This window comes from Mustela nigripes, chromosome 6 (assembly GCF_022355385.1).
Source record: "Mustela nigripes isolate SB6536 chromosome 6, MUSNIG.SB6536, whole genome shotgun sequence".
Lineage (NCBI taxonomy): Eukaryota > Metazoa > Chordata > Mammalia > Carnivora > Mustelidae > Mustela > Mustela nigripes.
In genome coordinates this window covers 24532887-24552402 of record NC_081562.1, presented here as the reverse complement: position 1 = coordinate 24552402, position 19516 = coordinate 24532887, and the positions used below count along the sequence as shown (strand labels likewise).

At 40.6% G+C, this 19516-nt stretch overlaps 1 protein-coding gene and 1 non-coding gene across 3 annotated transcripts in view; one reads left to right on the top strand and one right to left on the bottom strand.

The window, feature by feature from the left end:
- Positions 1 to 17340, bottom strand: part of LTA4H (leukotriene A4 hydrolase) — a 31522-nt gene extending 14182 nt beyond the window's left edge. The window contains exons 1-11 of one of the 2 annotated variants that reach the window (XM_059402316.1): positions 17053 to 17340; positions 11332 to 11462; positions 9616 to 9736; positions 7954 to 8022; positions 6044 to 6148; positions 5072 to 5124; positions 2517 to 2589; positions 1903 to 2043; positions 1118 to 1141; positions 602 to 672; positions 64 to 175 (exon numbers count right to left, since the gene is read on the bottom strand). In XM_059402316.1, the coding sequence (XP_059258299.1) occupies positions 64 to 175; positions 602 to 672; positions 1118 to 1141; positions 1903 to 2043; positions 2517 to 2589; positions 5072 to 5124; positions 6044 to 6148; positions 7954 to 8022; positions 9616 to 9736; positions 11332 to 11462; positions 17053 to 17211 (1059 nt within the window). In that variant the 5' untranslated portion in view covers positions 17212 to 17340. The remainder of the gene's footprint in view (positions 1 to 63; positions 176 to 601; positions 673 to 1117; positions 1142 to 1902; positions 2044 to 2516; positions 2590 to 5071; positions 5125 to 6043; positions 6149 to 7953; positions 8023 to 9615; positions 9737 to 11331; positions 11463 to 17052) is intronic. The other variant, XM_059402315.1, reaches the window with a different exon arrangement.
- Positions 17341 to 17729: 389 nt separating this feature from the next.
- TRNAD-GUC (transfer RNA aspartic acid (anticodon GUC)) lies at positions 17730 to 17801 on the top strand. Its single transcript has one exon. It is a non-coding gene; the product is annotated as a tRNA-Asp (tRNA).
- The last annotated feature ends 1715 nt before the right edge of the window (positions 17802 to 19516 follow it).

The following is a 19516-nucleotide window of genomic DNA, read 5'->3' as shown; positions in this document are numbered from 1 at the left end:
TAGTTTACAAACTAAACTTTTGAATGCCCGTACAACTTTGGAGAAACGCTTTGACTCACTTACCGAATTCTGTAGTTCTCCCCATCCTCCCAGTGCGTGAAAATGTCTGAACTTTTCTCCAAACAGTCGTCCACAAATGTGGCGTTCTAAATACACAGTATGTCCTTCGTTTAACCTAAAAAGTTTTTTTTTTTTTTTTTGTAAACAAAATAAAAACAGTGACACAGCTGAAAGGAACAAGAAATTTAATCATCAAGGTACTTTCTTTTTGGCTTTGCTACAGAGTAAAACACTGTAAAGCATGGACACTACTGTCTAAGCGGATTCTGCTCAGAGCCATGGGAAATGCAGCCACCCGTTTTCTGTTCCCACGTATTAAAATGTGATGCTACCAGCACTAAGTAAGAAGCACAAGCCAAATACTCTTACTCCTCCTAACACTGACAAGCATTATGGAATTTTTTTAACTGTCTACCTAAGAGATGACGACAAAGGAAAACTAGATATTTCTGCAAAACCAATTCAGAGCGGTGGGAGGCAGAAAAGGAAATTAATAAAAAGAACCAATAAAGAAACAGTAATAATAATTTAAAAATCTCACCAAAAGTGGTCCCAAGTTTTGTTGGTCACTAGATTTCCTGTCCAGCTATGAGATATTTCATGTGCGATAACCTAAGGGGAAACGTATGGTAAACAGTGGAAGGGATTAGTAGGATGCCTTGCCTTCTTCTAAAATAACTCGACACGTAAGCATTCTAGTTCTTTCACTTCCACATTGTTCAATTTCTTTTTAACATCAACTGATATATTTAGGGAGTTAGATGAGCAAACAAATCATCACTTAGCCAAAGACAAAAATATTTTAAAAATTAGAAACAAAAAGTTATTTAGAAAATATTAAATGGACACATCACTCCTTTAAAATGCATTTCATAAACATATGAAGAGATCAGACCATAAAATGTTATGACTACTATTAAATCTGTTAATGTAACAACAACCCCCGAGTTATCTTTTATAACCGTATCTTCAACATAACAATACAATGGGTATTTTAAAAATCAGCTGAATTCTTAGTTCTTTGAGGGTAAGACTGTGATAATAAATTTTAACTTACGTTGGAGAGTGACTTGTCTCCTGCCTAAAAAAGAAGAAAAGTACCTTAGTATTCAAATTACAGACTATATTTAAAAGACTGCCTACATCAGTATGTATTCCGACATTAATAGTGCACTGTATTTCTACTATCATACTCAAAGGGGTTCAAGACCAGAGTATGTTTTGGGAACGTAAAACCAAACATGCAGGACTAAAAAAAAAAAAAAGCATGACTCTTTCTCTCCCTCATCTGGGGAATTTTTCCAGGACCAGGAAGCCTAACATACATATCTCTAACTTACAGGAAATATTTCTCCTTCCATTTTTTAAATATCTGTTCTTATTTCCTTTATGTACCTTATTCTCGCCTAATTACCCACAGCATACTTAAGAAAAGTCTGCAGTGATTTAAAGTAACATACAAAGGCATATAAATTATATACTGTCGGTCTAATCCTTCCCTATACATGCTAAAGTGAGTTTTTGTTAGTTTTGTTCGACCCGTCCCCACATGCCGAGTGTAAATGGCCTAGTTTCTCTGTCTGGATACAGAATTTGTCCCTACATTGGTAGGGACAAATACACCTTTGGTTCTCGTCTCCCTAATGGCTAACTTATTTCCTTTTGATAAAATGAGATGACGAAAATAACCATAATAAGCAATAATATCAGGAAGAGGAGTTATACAAATAAGAGAAAATATTGTTTAAAAAAAAAAAAAAGATGATCAGGAGCCTAAGGCTCTTCACATCCAGCTGTACGTGCGAGGAGAACTCAGCCGTGCACGCACAGGCTCACACTCACCAGCAGAGTGGGGGTTACGAACGTGAGGCAAGGATTCTCCATGCCGCCGTAAGGGAAGGACGGCGGGAGGACTAACAGGTCATACTGCCCCCATACATATGGTCCTCCCAGATCTTCTGCAATTTTAAGCATAGATTCAGTCTGGAAAATGAACACACATATATTTACATATCTTAGTCATTACAGTGATGAATTTCTTTAAAGTCCATATTGCTTTCTATGAAGGTTATGAATTAAGGATGTTCCTTTCAAATAATACTGATGCAAAAAAAACCAAAAAGTAGCAACTACAAAACCACATAGAATAAGAGATATTTGATTCTCTGACCACATCACTAAACACCATTGCATTTCATACTTTAAGTCTTTTTTTTTTTTTTAAGATTTTATTTTTATTTATCTGACAGACAGAGATCACAAGTAGGCAAAGAGAGGCAGGCAGAGAGAGAGGGAAACAGGCTCTCGATGCGGGGCTCGATCCCAGGACCCTGGGATCATGACCTGAGCCGAAGGCAGAGGCTTTAACCCACTGAGCCACCCAGGCGCTGCCATACTTAAAAGTCTTAAATCTATTGTCTACCAGGATTATTAAAAAGGGTAACTCTATGACCAACCTCAGAAAATTCGTAAGCAGACTTTTCCACCTGCTCTTTCTCAGACCAAACCAACGTTCTTGGGCCAATTTGCCTGCAAAATTAAAAAGCTTAATGAAAATGAAGTTCAAGACACATTATTCATTTGGTTCTAGGAAAGAGCTAAAGTAATATATAAAAACCCGACAGTAGTTAAGATTTACCATGTGCTCTGGGAGGAGGGGAGGTTTAACAGCTTCTCTGAGATACAGTCCGCTGCTGTGTGCACACCAGAAAATACACAGCTCTCTGAGGAGGCACCGTCCCGGCCACATGAAAACAGAGATGTAAAGTGCCCCCGAAGATTAGCTAACTGGCTCTGGTAAGAACTTTGGGGATCCCCCAGTCAGGCTCAGTAAGAGGTTATTTACTATGTACTTAAAGGTTGAACACTCACAGAAGAAGAAACAAATAGAAAAAGAAGGAAATCCTGTCACGTGTTAGAACATGGCTGAAGCTTGAGGACATTATGCTGATTAACAACCCAAGCCAGTCACAAAAGAACAAAAACTCTGATTCCACTTAGGAGGTCTCTAAAGTGTTCAAACTCCTAGAAACAGAGAGTAGAATGCTGGTTACCAGGGGCTGGAAGGAGGTGGAAATGGGAGTTGTTGTTTAAAGGGTACAGAGTTTCAGTTTTGCAAAATGAGAGTTCTGAAAATCTGTTTCCCGACAATGTGGATTTACTGGGCGATACTGACTACTGGGCCGTACCCGTAAAAATTGTTAAGAGAGTAAATTTTGTGGGATTTTTAGCCACAGTGTAAAACCAGAAGAAACAAATAAAAGTGTGTATCACTTACAAAGGACTAGAACACAAAAATATTTTTTTCATCTAAATTGCATCCTAAACATTTTCTGCGGAGCCAAACCCCAAACAAGATTTCACTGAGGTGTCGTGCCCCCAGAGAGGCAGTGGACTCTAGAGGAGCTGCTTCTCCAACTTTAATGTGCATTCTGATGATCTGGGGAGCTTGAACATATGCAAATGTTGATTTAGTAGCTCTGGGATAGGACCCCAGAATTTGCACTTCTACCCAACTCGCAGGTGATGCCAAAGCTACCAGTCTCTGGAACCAGACTGGGCAGTGATGGTAACCAACCTGCTGTTAGCCAACAAATTTAATGAGAACCCCAAGTATGAGCTGCGTATGTCATTTTAAATTGCCCAGCGGCCACATGTGAAATAAGCAAAATGGAAGCAGATGAAATCAATTTCAACAATACACTTTGTTTAACCCAATACATCCAAAGTAGTATCATTTCCAGATGTAATCAACATAAAAATTACCAATGATAGAGTTGATGTCCTTTTTTTCCTACCAAGTGTTTAGCAATCTAGTGTGTATTTCATACACATCGCAGGCCCCATGTGGTCAGCGGCTATCTAGCCCGATAGGGCACATGTTTGCGGCACAGGCTGCAAAGTCAGCCAGCCTAGATCCCGGTCCTGACCCTTCCTATCTGTGTGACCATGAGGTGGTTATTAATACTCACCGAGCATCAGTTCCTTTATCGGTCAGATGGGAAAAGCAATCCCATCTACTCCACGGAACTGGGGGGATTCCGTGCCCTGACGCTCGGGGGTCGGCACAGAATAAGCCTTTGTAATGGTCGGCACTCCGACAATTCCTAGAATCATCATCTAGTGAGTTTCCCGTAGGCTGGGAGCTTTACCTACATTGGGTCGGTTAATTCTCACAAAAATCCTTTGAGCTACATAGTATTCTTTCCAGCCTTTAGGAGAAGAAAAGGAAACTCAGAGGTGAGCTGCCCAAAGATGCTCATAGTAACTGCTTGGCTGGAGCTGGGTTCGCCTGACTTCTTGATCTTGTCCACATTTCTGGCAATTTAAAGAATGTAAGGCCTACCCACAGTCTTAATTTTCAGCTGTTTAGCAGTAAGACTTAGCAAAAAATTAAGAAGGAAGGGCACCGTAGCTATTGGTAAAATTTTAATAAAATATCTTTTATTTCTGTAATATTTATAGGCTTCCGTGTGCTTTTTTAAAAAATATTTATTTATTTGACAGAGATCACAAGCAGGCAGAGAGAAAGAGGGGGAAGCAGGCTCCCTGCTGAGGAGAGAGCCCGATGCAGGGCTCCATCTGAGGACCCTGAGATCATGACCTGAGCCAAAGGCAGAGGCTCAACCCACTGAGCCACCCAGGTGCCCCCTTCCAATTGCTTTAACGTTTCTTACCTCACTCGTTCAGGGAAAGAGAGATACTGCAATTTCAAGGTTGAGGAAATGGAAGTTAAGAGAAGTGACCAGTTCAAACTTCTATTAGAATCCAGATCTCTAACTAAAGGCAGAGCATGCTCACTCTGGAATACCCAGAAAAGCCGAACAGGGACTGGTAAAAGACTTTTTTCATTTAAAATTCATTGTTATTTACATTTTATAATTAGATTTGAATTTTTCCAGCTTGATATCTTGTGATGTGCATAAATGAGCTACTAGTTAATCCTGCCAGAGATTCAAGATACTTCAAGCTTAATCTTTTCATAAACCTCAAAATTTGTTCAAAAGCTCACCTGCTTTCTAAAGCTCCAACAACTAAAGCAATCAAGTAGCAGGGCATGGGCACCTAAAAGGAGCAAAAAACACACACACACACACACACACACACGAATTAGTGCTTAGAAATGTTAGAGTAAGACAATCCATATTTAAATGTGAATTCCTTTTCAGATCTCACAGTTCTCATTTTTAGGGAGTTAAATAGTTCAAAATTGTGATGTAAAACATTCCTGCATGTAATATTACCAGGTCCGTATCAAGCATTTCTCAAAAATTGGCCTATAAGAAGGAACTGTGCTTTTTTTCTAAAGTTTTTCAGGCTTTTCCTTGACGTGAAACAATTTTTTTACTTCCTTTTTTAAAAAAACCACTCCTGGTATATTTGAGAGACATATAAAATAATCCAGCAGTAAGAGGAAGCTGAAGGTTTGGGAGCTTGGAATCCCAGATGCTGGTTGGGAGCAAAACTGTACTGTGGTTCAATTACATGTTCTGTTAAGAAGGTCAATTAAAAAAAAAAAAGCATGTGTAAACACACGCGATTCATTAAAGGTCAAAGATACAAGTCAAATTACCAGGTACATAGGAATCTTAAACTTAAGGACTGTAACAGAGTTGTTTTTTGTTTTGTTTTGTTTGTTTTGGTCTAATGTAGCTCCTCTGTTTGTAAACACTAACCACAGGCCTGCCCTGCGGTAGGAGGGTGGGCAAAGTTCAAACAACAGAAAACCTGCTGCTGTGTTGAGAGAGAATGGAATCAGGCTCTGTGCCCCACTTTGCTTATTCAACGACCCCTTTCTTTATTCCAACGCTGTGAATAGAGCCCAACATTTCACAAGCCCAAAAGAAATGAAGAACACACAAGACCACAGAAGCTGCTTTCTAAGTTCTGAAATATTTTAAAAGCAATTTTGCTCTCTGGATAGGTAAAAGCTATTTGTAGTTCACCAGCAATGAAAACAAAAATGTAGGTCCTCAGATCTTACTTTTTGGCTGAATTTATAGATCTTCCTGCTTGGGTCTTCTGGGTCAGGTTCTTCTCCATCACGAATGGCGCTCATAAGTGCCACCAATTCTTTAGGGACAGATACCTAATCAAGAAGAGAAGTCATCTCCAGTTCCAAAGGAAACATTCTACGTATCCTTAATTATATGTGTAAAATAACAGATTTCCCCCTTCTTAACTATGCGATAGGCAGTGAGCCCAGTAAGTCTGGACTTAACAGGTTTATAAATAAACTAGCAATAAATAAAACTGGCTTCTTTAAAAATGAATGTGAATTATCTATCCATTCATCCATCCATCTTAAGAGGATTTGGTAGAAACTAGATTAAAATTCCAGCTCTGCTACTTACTAACTGCATGGCCTTGGAAAATGACCTGCCTGAGCCTCAGTTTCTCCATCAAACAAGGGTAATAACCTCATCGGACTGCAGCAAAGAGTAAATTACGGAAGAACAATCCAGCAACCTTCTTGGCAGGGCTGGCCACCTGTGTCCTCCTCCACACCCTCAAAACAGATTCACAAGGTTGTATACTCACTTTAGGACAGCGAATACAGTTTTGAACAGTTTTATATTTAAACCATAAATTTGGAGTTACAAATCAAAGAGCTTTTTAAGGGTCATGACTGTGAGAAACTAAAAGTTATTGTCCAGAGCCGTGAAATAACTTTCTCTGGGAATTTGTTTGGAAAAGATGCTGACGGCGCAGAACTTCGGGTCATTTAAATATATACCCAAGCTCCACGATTCTGAAAGTTTTATTTCTAAAGAATGCTAGAATCAAGGACTAGCCCTTCAATATTAATGATCTAGCAAACATACATCCCGTGGAGTTCTAGACTTTCGTATTCTTCTTGCTTGGCCCAGTAAAGTTATTTTGGAGGCAGACACAGATCAGAACTTCCAAAGCCAGTACTACAATAACCATAAATCTAAAGCTAAAAAGCACTCGAGAAATAATTTAGTTCTGCTTCCTCCCTTCGTTCAGGCAGTGGTGTGTTATACAGATGAGACAACTCCAGGTTTTGAGGTCATAAGACTTGCCCCGGGTCATGCAGTCAGTAAGTGGTAAAGAGTCCAAAACTGGAGATTCTTTGTCTCCGAGGATACAGTTTTCTACAGCACTATACATACTAGGTGTGGTTCGGTTGTGCGACGATCTTGGAATCAAGAAGCCCCCATAAAGACAGGTTGGTCCCCAATTCTATTTGCTTGGTCCGAGTAGGTCTGGCCTGGGACCTAGTATGTACATATGTAGGTAGGTATGTATTTAGTATCATTTATTTAGTTAGGACTTACTTATTATTATAGTCCTTTTTGTAAAACGATTAGCAGTACCTACAAGAATCAGGTGGAAACGTTCAGGTAAGTCTGCAATCTAAGCCTGTTAGGGGACCTAGACAGAGGTTCACATGGCTATAGAGTGCATTTCTAGAACCTATAATCCTACAAATGTTAATTTTTAAAGTTAAAAGACATTGTCCCCAAATTTTTGTCTTGAGATCTGCTACTCTGAATTCCCTTTCAAATCAGAATAGTACCCATTTCCTCTTACTTTTTGGCTGAATTTATATATTTTAGAAATGTTCAAAACTGCCTTTAGAAAGAGAGATGCAGGGGCACCTGGCAGGCTCAGTCACTGGAGCGTGTGACTCTTGATCTCAGGGCTGTAAGTTCATGCCCCAAGTTGGGTGTAGAGATTACTTAAAAATAAAGTTTTTAAAATAGAGATGCAAAATGAGGTCCAGAGCTTCTTTGTTATATTTCATGTAGAATTTAATTAAATAAAATATTACTAACTATAAAAATCCAACTCTTAACTCTGCTTATCATTTATACCACATTTACTTATATGAGTCATTTAATTCGGTTAATAATTTGTGATACTTACCTCTGCACTGTAGGTTAATTTCACAGAAGGAGTGTCCTGGCAAGGAAGAATTGCTCTACAGTGGATGGCCTGGGAAGGGGGAGGGAAAGAAAAAGCTATTCCCCTTTCTTATAGATCAAGTTGTTAAGAAATCATTAAAATTGTAGCACTGCCCTTAGACACGTTCTTTTTAAAAAATATGTCTCATATTTTTTCAGATCTTTTGAAGGAACAAAAATAGACTTGTGGATAGAAAAGTCTGATTTCCCATTTTATTTTTTTTAAATATTTTATTTATTTATTACTATTTATTTTTATTTATTTATTATTATTATTAGAGAGAGAGAGTGAGTACAAGCAGGCAGAGGCAGAGAGAGAAGCAGGCTCCCCACTGAGCAAGAAGCCTGATGCGGGACTCGATCCCATGACCCAGGGATCATGACCTGAGCCAAAGGCAACGGTATAACCAACTGAGCCACCCAGGCGCCCCTGATTTCCCATTTTAATGTACGGTCAGTCCTCACGATTCAGTTGAAGCATGAAGCAATGTCAAGCATTGTTTCTTGTTCTCTGCCCTGAGTAACAGCAGTGCTCAGTGAGATGCTGTTAGGGACCCCGAGGGAAAAAAGGGCTCTTTAGTGAAATAAAACTGAGAACCAAGCATACTACATTCCTGTCTTAACAGAATCGTTTGGAGCATTAGCCTCCTGGAGACTGAAAAGACCCACAATAAAGAAACCTGTTTGAATTCTTACACTTGTTTTAACAGGAAACCATCTTGTTCTGGTTAGTTATTAACATCTAATGGGACGCCCCTGTTCTGAGAACTGCGTAGGGAGTGCTGCTGGAGGCCTGACATTCCAGTCTTGCAGCAAACTTTGAAAGTAAAAGTTAAGAAGAAAAGGAAGGAAAAGAACAGCCTTTCTCAATACCATCTAGACTCCTATTGACATTTGAGTCTAAGGTTGTGTCTATCACTTAGGAATACTGAGAGGATTAACTGTGCAAAGTACCTAATAAAAACTACAGTCAGTGTTTAATGAAATGAGTTCCTTTAATTGTAAATTATTTAATTACTAACAGAATTAGGTTTTTCCCCTTTTAGAAAGTAGTTTAATATGTATTACCCTTGTGACAGATTGTCTCTAATGATAGGATTCTTTATTCTTAGTTTTTAAAAAGAAATAGTTTAAATCGTACATTTAATGTTTACATAACATACACATTTGTTAAAGTATAAGGAAAATCTGGAAATGGCTGCATACCTATCTCAGTGATGGTTACTTCTGGGCAATAGTGTCTGCAGAAGATTGAAAAATCTGACCTTTCACTTTCCATTTCTTTACTGTTAACATTTTTCATAACCAGTACCTATTACTTTCATCTTATTAATTTTTTCCTTTCTATTTTATAATGATTTCTTGAGTGCCCACTCAGGAAATAGGACCTAGACAGTCCACTTTAAGTGGACATGATTTCAAAGTGAAGGGCGTTTCATTTTAAAAGTGATATATGAATGTGTTAATAATGAGGTATCAGTGAAAATGCATATCATTTTTAGAACATAAATTAAAACGCTGTCTTAGGGAAGACCCGAGTATCCATAAGACCACTGTCCACTTTGCTTCAGTAAACTGTGCTGGGAGTTTTTTTGTACAACAAATCATTCCAGATCTTTTTTACCTGGCACTGACTAAAGAGATAGGGGTGTTCCTTCCCAGAAGTTTGTTCAGGAGTGAGCCACTGAAGAGCCGAAGACTTTGGAGAGGTCTCAAAAGAGATTTCTATAACGACTTCTTGATTTCTGTAGGCAACAAACAAATACATTAGTAGAGTATAATTCAATCTAACTGAAGTTTGAATTCATAACACAAAGACTAAATGATATAGATAATAATTTATAAGATCTTGTTACTGATGGCGAGTCAGCTGTAGGAATGTCGGGTCCTCAGCATCCTACCTGATGCCTGCCTCTGGCTGCCTTCTACGCTATTGCTCTAAGTGCTTCGGAAGACCTAACAGGGACCGATATTCGTCAATGACACCACTGTGTGTCACACACTTTGCACCCGTGGTATCACGCAATCTTTCATGACAGCGGGAAAGTGGAAGAAAGGAGCATGACACAGAGTAGTACTGGTCTGCAAACGGGTATGGGACTGGTCAAGAAATGGAGAGTAAGCATTTAGAAGCTTTTAGAGTCACTTTTATGTCTGTAGAATCTAGGGATCAAAAAATGGGCGCTTGCTTTTAATCTCTTCTTTCTAGTAACTCACTTTTATTGCATTGTGTAAAAGAATGGGTCTGTGACAGATTGGAAATAACAAGAACTGGTCCTTGGCCCCAGAGTTTGAGCAGCACCAATAATGAGGAAATAGCAAAGAGCACGGGAGAGGAGCGACGTGCCTGTGTGTGAATCCTGACTCTGCCACCTACTGGTGGTGCTGGGAACTGGACAAATGACTTGGCCACTCTGTGCCGAGGTTCTTGATCTGTAGAATGGGGTCAGTAAGTGTGGGTGTTTCCCTTTTTTTTCTTTTTCTTTTTTTAAGATTTTATTTATTTTATCTGAGAGAGAAAGAGAGCACAAGAGAGAATGAGAATGAGCAGGGTGCCCCATGTGGGGCTGGATGCCAGGATCCTGGGATCATGACCTGAGCTGAAGGCAGACACTTAATGCTTAACTAACTGACTGAGCCACCCAGGCAGCCTGCCCATCACTTTCTTAAACAGAAAGAGAAGGCATGAAAACATTGGCCTTTGAAAGGTGGGGTCGATCACCTTTGTTTTAGGCCAATGGTTTTCTACCCTTTTTTCCCTTCCTAATTTATCGAGGAGTGGGATATACTCCCAATATGACAATTGTGGCTGCCTCTTTCTTGAGTAAGTTACTTTATTTCTCTGAAGTTCCCATTCCTCATCTGTAAAATGGAAATCAAACCGCAAAGGGCTACCATAAGAATTAGAAAAAGGAATATGTCTAAGGCATTAGCTTAAGATTGGTACACAGAAGCCATTCTATGTATGTCATTATCATTATCCCACTAATAACAGTGGCCGGCCTTTGGGGAAAAAGTGAAAACTGCAGCTTGGAAGGGCTTCCCAGATCCTGAAATGCCTCCTCAAGATGGCATGATCCCATCATCACTCTAGATCACTCCCATGATCAGTAAAGAAGTAACAGTTATCAAAAGTCCTATTCTTGAGTATTTCATACAATGAATTTCTTTAGAGTCTTAAGAACATATAATTTTCACTATAAGCTTTAATCTGAACAGATCAGTAAGAGCACCAATTACTACATACACACAAACTAGAAATAGGAAAAGAAAACTGTCTAAATTAAAAACATTTTTCTCCATCATTTAGTTATATAAAAGAAAAGGATAACATTCATACTTGCTCAGAGCAATAGGAAGAGAGATTTCCATTGGTGATCCTTTGTAACTTTGTCTTTCTCCAAGAGTATATTTGACTTCTTGTCCATTGATGACTGCTTTTTCTATCGTGAGGTCCTTTGTATCCAAGGTCTAGAATTAAGTTAGTATTTTTAAATGATAAGAAAATTGCTTAGTATATACTAGAGAAAAGTAATATTAGATAGAGGTTAACTATAATGATTACAGAATAGAACTAGTTGCTCATAGAAAGTAAAATAGAGTGAAATTACAAAAATTAAAGGAGCCAAATATTAGTGTAGGTCCCATCTCTTGGGACTCTATGCTTCCTGAAAGATTTTTCATTCTAAAGTTTGTATAAATGATAATTAGGTAATTCTGGGATAATCACATAAATTTAAGGTTTTAAATATAAGTCTAATCTAACTTAGAATGTATTTGCTCCCGTCTCCTAAAACAACTTCTCTGCCAAAAAAAAAATCTATAACTTAAGTTTCTTTCATCAAGAATCCTTGATGTATCTTATCATATATTTCTTCCTAGAATTCATAGAGTCCAGCTCCTATGTACTTTCATATATCCGAAATTTAAAACAAGCCTTGGCACTCATTAGGCAGATAAGTGGGCTGTACATCATCGTTATGTATATAGAAAAAGCCTGACCTGGTGTGCCAAGTCCAACTGAAAGACCTATGGAAAACTGAGAGCCTATCTACTTGCTGTGGCCCATTAAGGACAGTTAAGGACTGTCCTGCTTTACGCAGCAGAGGAGTGGCAGCGAGCATCTGAGTGTTTTCCATCCCCCAAATCCTCTGAGCCCTAGAGACCATACCTTTCACTTTCTCTCAACTCATCTCTTGTTTTAGAATTTTCAATCTTCCTGTGCTGCAAGACTGCTTCCAAACAACCTAAACACGGCTTCCACTTTACGTTTAAAACTTCTCTTGATCCTTCTGCCCTGATAACTATTCATCCCTTTCTTAAACTCCATGGGCAACCTGTGGCTGCTGTTTCCACGTCTTCATCAATCTCTCCTCCTTCCCTCTCTTCAGGCTGGCTTGCAGCAACCCTGCTTCTGAAAGGGCAGGGCATGCCCCCTGATCAAGAGGTCTTCTCTGCTCGGTCATCTGGATCTCCATCCCTTCATAGCCCTTATGGGCCACATCATCTGTTTGAAGTCCTTTCCATGGCTTCTTTGACTTTACACATAAATGGTTTTCTTACTCGTCTAATGCTATCCCCCACCCCCGACTCCTTTCTAGCTAAAAATGGGTTTGTCCCAATGTTCTAGCCTCAATCCCTTGATTTTTTAAAAAAAGATTTAATTTATTTATTTGAGAGAGAACGTGAGCAGGGGGAGGGACAGAGGGAGAAGCAGGCTCCCTGCTGAGCAGGGAGGCCCCTGTGTGGGGCTCTCATCCCCGGACCCTGGGACCCTCTCTTTCAAGTTAGGTAATTGCACGATAAGCTCAGGAAAAGTCACAGCGGCAATCATTAATTTGATTCCCACCTCTCTACAGTCAGCAGTATTTGGGCGAAAAGAAATCTCCATTCTGTTTGTTTTTGTTTTAAAAGCACCTAAATTTGTTCGGGGTCCCACCTGTTTCCCTCTGATAGGTAATTATTCCTTTTGGGTTAACTTTCTCTCAGGGGTACCTCAACGATTGCTATTCTAAATTAGTAGAACTGACTTAGCTTCTTGCACTTGCATATTCAGAATATTTGGTTTTATTAGGTTTACATCTTATTAAGAATAGGGTTCCTCCTTTTGCCCTTCATATTCCAGGATCTATTTCTGGCTATCGGACTTATTTTAGAAACTTGATTACAATATCTATGTCTGTAACTTCTCATGTTTAACTACTCTTAGAACCACAGGATGAATCAACTGACTCATTTCCCAGAGGAGCATATGTGATTATCTGTATTGCCGAAACTGTTGTAATCTAATCAGAAATCAGAAGGGCCAGATTAGGGTGCCTGGGTGGCTCTGTGGGTTAAGCCTCTGCCTACAGCTCAGGTCGTGATCTCAGGGTCCTTGGATCAAGGCCCGAATCAGGCTCTCTCCTCAGTAGGGAGCCTGCTTCTCCCTCTCTCTCTGCTTGCCTCTCTGCCTACTTATGATCTCTCTTGCTGTCAAATAAATAAATAAAATCTTAAAAAGAAAAGAGGAATTGAAAGCAGGGACTCGAACATATATTTAAAAAAAAAAAAAAAGGAAGAGCCAGATTATTGTCTTGTCTATTTTTTTAAAATCTTTTCAAATCCTCCATACTTATTAGTCAGTCCAAATCTCTCCTATAGCATTTACTGTACCACATTAGAATGGTATGTGTTTTCTATTAGATGGAGGGTTCTTAAGAGGACACAGAATGTTACTTAGGCTTGCATTTCCAGAGTTTAGCACAGTGCCTGAAAAAATCGTAGGTATCAATTCATGCATTAAGCAAATCCTGAGCCAAGGGAAAAGAGAAAAATGCACTGTTAAAGCTGTGTATTGCCAAGTCTTAACCTTAACTATCACTCTCAAATAACTTAAGAAATTCCTCTTCAAATTTCACTAATAAATGTTATTAAACAATTGATCAAAAACAGTGATAGAAAAAAAAGAAGACTGGGTAGCTGAAAAGTTGGAACTAGTACTTTTCAACAAAGTTTCACTGAATACCAACTATATATGTAAGGCCGAGATACCATATGTAGTTACAGGAAACAGACTTGCCAACAGTAGGAAGTTACTAGGGATATAATTTACTGTACCTCACAGTATCCTCTTTGAATAACACCCCAAAAAACACTTCTACTTCTAAGCAGCTGGCTAATTGCCATGGAATATATAACTAATTCCCTTTTTGCACAGGCTGCTGGGAAGCTCCAAGAAAGCCTCCCAACCCACTTCTTTTTCCCTTGGGCCATGTGTTTCGTTTTCCTGATCCTTATTCTCTCTTCCTCTGAATTCTTAAGTTATTTTTAATTATACTGTATATGTTGTTTTAAACAGACTGAAATTCTTTCTGTGACAAAGCATGGCTTAAATAAAAAAGTTTTAGTCCTCAGTATTATGTCTCTATTTACATTTTCCGTTATTTGCAGGGTGCTGCAATTTTTAAAAAAATGGCGTTTTAAAAAAATTGCAGCATCCTGCAAAGTTTGGTTTTGATTTTGGTTTTAAAACCAAAATCAAAACCAAACTTGAATTTCGTTTCCAGCTCAGCCATTTACGTAGTGAACACTAGAGGGTTTGCAGTCAGAAAGATCTGTGTTCACTGTTCACTTCATGGCTTCTGCTACTTACTAGTATATGATCTTGGCCAAGACATTAAAACCTCTTTGAGCCACCAGCTGACAAAACTAAAAATGTTGCAAACTTCAATAAAAGAAACAAATGCTTGGAAGTTATCACCAAAGAATACTGAACTTGAGCACAAATAACCCAAACTTCAAAAGGATTTTTAGAAAAGCTGGGATTAAGTCCTAGTAGAGCTCCTTCAACGTTTCGCCGACTTCAAGGACTTCAAGAATGGAGACAGCAAGGCACTGAATGTCCTCACCAAGCACTGCTACTAGGTCCTCTCTATTGGTAGTGGTGAGGTATGGTGTTTTCTCACTTTCAAGACACTGTTAGCACTATTATTAGTGTGGCTCATATTAGTGTGGCCCACTGCACTCTAACTCAATTCATCCACTAGATCATCAAACTTTTTGAGTGTCCTCCACATGGCAGGTGCCACACTAAGAACCTGATAGAGCCATGAAACATAGTCCTACCTTCAAGAGACTGTATTCTAGTGAAGGAAAGAAGCTGAATTTGAAGAAATAAAACCAAACGCTTGGCCTCAAGTTGTCATTACAAATAAGCAAACAATTAAAAACAGATGTCACTCTACCAAACTAGCCTTCCTTGTATAAAATCTAACATTATTATCATTCTAGGCTCTAATTTACCAAACAAACATGCCACCCAGACATCATGATTTGAAAGTCTTCTCTCAAGATTTGGGGAATGCAAAAACAATGGGCAGCTTTGAGATTAGGACATTGAAGGCACATTCTTTTCAAAATTTAGGCATCTTGTTCCTTGCTTCCTCAAGGATCAGAGTTAAACCTTTATTTTTACAAAACCGGTGAGCGTGCAAGGTCATACTAAATAGTAATAAACTATCAAAATCTACTTTCTTATAATAAAAAGGGAAATCTCATTGAGATGGGACTTTGTCCAATCCTGCCTGGCAAAGCTGCCTGCAATGAAAGATAGCATGGTACTTCAAGTTGACCAAAGTACAACCTATAGGGAAATGGTTATCTTCTTGCTTGTAATACCTTATTTTCTTCCTTGTAGTGCTTTTGGTGATTAAATATCGACACATAGGTGAGTCGACCAACTTTTCAAATTGGCATTAGTCTAGCAAGATGTTAAAGGACAAAGAGTAGTTTACCTGGTCTATTAGTTCATATTAATGAACTCAGAATACTCACCTATGACCCAAGGAGTCAAGAGAACCACCGCTTCTTATCTAAACTTCTAATTATGCCCAATTAATTGACTCCACTGGTTTCCCACCACCAAGCCTCCGACATTCAGTGATTAGGTTGCTTATGGCCTGCTTAAGTAGATATCACAATGCTCTATGCACCATACACTGTGGCTGGTCTTTCGCTGTCCCTCTTATTTCCAAAATTCTCACCTATGAAATCCTTCAGGTGAAAGGTACAATTAAATACTACCACTTTGAGTAAGAACACTGAAAACAGGTTATGTTGTACAGAGAAAATAATTTAATAACATTCCATAAATCTAAACAAGTTTTTCATCACTGAAGTGGCTTAGCGATGTTGCAGAAGTGTATTTCTAAGAAGAGCAATAATTACTCGCTCCTTGAAACCAGCTATGTAATACACTGTATTGAGATATGCTTAGAAAGCCTGAAGGGCCCACCCTCATTACATTAACAGAAGAGAAGGGTGATAAAGGTACAAGGGCCACCACACTGGGGAAAAAAAGAGCCGCACCCAGAGTTAGCAGAGACTGAAAGCATCAAAGCAGGGGAGAGGGGTTTGAGAATGGGTGGGAGAGAGGCTGAGGGCAGACTCCGATGGGTCGAGGGGTACTATCCTGCATTAGTGCGGGTTGAAATAAGGTGCCTGGGAGGAAAGGGTCGGATCAACATCGACAGGGCATTCGGTCTGAGACTTAGAGGAGACGATGGCCTGAGGAAGAGGAAGGTGGGCTGGGGACTGGAAGAAATTCGGGGCCTGAGACGAGAGTTCTGGGCTGCAGGCCCAGGCAATGGGGAGGCCACCGGGGGCTCAGCGCTGGGAACGAGGAGAGCGGGGGAGGGAGGTTTCGGGCTAAAATGAAGCCTGAAGCTGGAAGGGGGCAGGACGTGGATTGCGGGGCTAGGATGTGCCTCAGGGCTGAGGAGGGGAGACTGGCGAGTGGGGTGCAGGAGGGGTCACTGAGCTGTAGGCAGCGGATGACGAAGGGATGCAGAGACAGAAGCGGGGTTGGGATATAGGGTGAGTGGGGGCCGAGGAAGGGGAGGCTGAGAAATGAGTGAGGGTGAAAGGGAGGTGCGGAATAATGAGCTGCGGGCTGCGGAGGGGCACCGAGGGATGCGCGCCGCAGACCCGAACGTGGGGCTGGGAAGGGGCAGCAGCGGGGTGAGGGACGAGAAGCGGGCGGCCGGGGAGAGGCGGGCACTGGGCGCGCGTCCCACCGTACCAGGCTTCGCAGATTGTCCTCCTGAGACTGCACCGTGAGCGCGGCGGTGCCGGTGAGCACCCGGCGGGTAAAGTCGACGCTGCAGCGCAGGTGCAGGTGCTTGGTTCGGCAGACCGAAGCCGGAGAGGCCAAGGAGCACGTATCCACTACCTCGGGCATGGCTCTGGGGAGTCTCTCCGCACGCGGATGCGCACCCTAAAACCAGACTGCCAGACTGCTCGACTGGGAGGTGGAGGAGAGAAGGAGGGAGGTGAAGAAGAGCAAGACCGACTCGTGGCGCCCGCCGGGAAGGGAAGTTTCGTAAAGTGAGAGAAGAGCGAGGTGTAGCGTGGATGGAACTACAAGTTCCGTGGTGCAGCGCGAGAAGGAGTGCGCTTTGCTTCCTGGGAGGGGGTGTGTGTGTGGAGGGGAGCCGAGAGGAATGGGTGCATTCCTGAAAGGGGAGGAGGAGGAAGAGGAGGGGAGTGGGGGCCCCCGGAGGATGGGTGGGCCGACGGAAGTGAGCAGAAGTGCAACGGGGAGATCAACTGGATGCTTCCATTTTAGTTTCGTTCGACTTCGGTGGACGTTGCAGTAACAATGCAAGAATGTCAGAAGCTTTGATGGCAGCCAATAGTGAGGGCGGGGGAGGGTGATAAGCAATAAAACCCTTGTCGGAGGTGCGGCTGCTGTGTGGTTCCTCGTTAGTATAGTGGTGAGTATCCCCGCCTGTCACGCGGGAGACCGGGGTTCGATTCCCCGACGGGGAGACACAAAGGAAGTTTTGTTTTAATGACAATGCAACAAACCGTGATGTAAGTATTTCTCCCAGCGTTTTAAAAGTTAATATGAAAGAAAGAAAGTCAAATGAGTTATCAACGTTACATTTATTTAAGAGTTGTTTCATTACTGGTTTGCCATGTTGGCAACCCAACATACGCTAAATTGTGTCAGTTCAACAAATTTTTCTTTATTGCTACTTATTTATGTACATTTCCAGGCCCTGGAGAGCAAAAACGGAATAAGCCAATATTCCCATTTTAGAAACCTAGGAAGGTCATTTCAATATACTGTAATGAGAGAATTCTGTTATAGGAGTATGTGTTGGTGGCAACACTGGAGTGCCGAGCTGGGACATCTAGCTCAGCTCTGGGGCCCTTTCAGAAGGTGAGGAAGGGTTGAAGAATGATTTGTTTGGGGGATGGGACCTCAGAGTTGAAGCTGTAGAGACTGGAAGAGGGCAGGCCTCAGAAGACTTGAAACAGTTGGATCTTTAATCCTGAATTCATGAATGGGGGGCCTCCTGAAGAATTTTAAAGACATGAGGAACATGGTCAGAGTCATGTCATCCAGAGAACACTGGTAGTTTATTCAGAGAATGGATAGGAGTTATCAAAACCAGAAGCACGTGAGTTAGGAAACTGTTAATAGTCCAGAAAGATGTGGTGGCCTCACATAGGGAATAAGTAAAGATAGAGAAAAGGAGGGGAATGGAAGGAATATTTAAGAGATAAGTGGATACACAGATTAAGAAGCCTAAGATGATTCTCAGATTTTTGACTCCGGTGTGTGGGCAATCATTAACCAGAGACAGAGACCATCTGAAGAGGACAGATAAAGGTGGGGATGATGTAAATTTAATTTTGGACATTCCAAGTTTGAGAGCGTATGGGACTCAAGTGGAGATGTCTGTGAATCACTTAATGTTTAAGTCCATGCTCTGGAGAAGTTTCTGGTAGATCTGAGAAGGTCACGTAATGTGGTAGGTAAAGCTATGGCCATGGATGAGCTCAGCCCAAGTAGCATGTGTAAAGAGAAGAGCAGTGAAAACAGGTTGAACTCCGGCAGAGCACGAGCTTTTAACAAAAAAAAGGCTAAAGGATGGAGGCAGTCCTCTCACAACATATGCATATATCCAAATCACCACAATGTACTCTTTAAAGATCTTACAGTTTTGTCAATTATAGCTCAATAAAGCTGAAATTTTTCAGAAGGGGGGAGTAGAGTAAGAAGAACTCATGAAATAAATTTGGAAGAGCCAACCAGCAATGTTAAATCCAGGGAGGACCATTAAAATAAGGAGTAAAAAGTCTCCTTTGGATTTAGCAGTGGGGTTGGATGTAGGAGGTTGGTGGTTTTGTTGAGTTCTGTGGAAGTTTTGTGGAAGCTGGATGCCAGAGAGCAATAGGTTAAGCAATAAAAAAGAAGAGGGAAATAGAACACAAGCTGCTCTGTCAAGACGTTTGACCAATTTGAGAAAGGAAGACAAAAGAGGAATAGAGAGGCATATGGCATAAAGAAAGTGTTCTTTATTTTTTTTAGGGAAAGAGAACCTTTAACATGTTTAGATATAGGGATGAAAGGGTTTCTAGAGAAAATTAAAGATTTAAGAAGTGTGGGAGACAGTAGATTACTTGAGCCTTGGCCAGTGCTCCATAACTCCATTCTGTATCAAAATGATCTAACAATTAAATCTGGCTCCAGT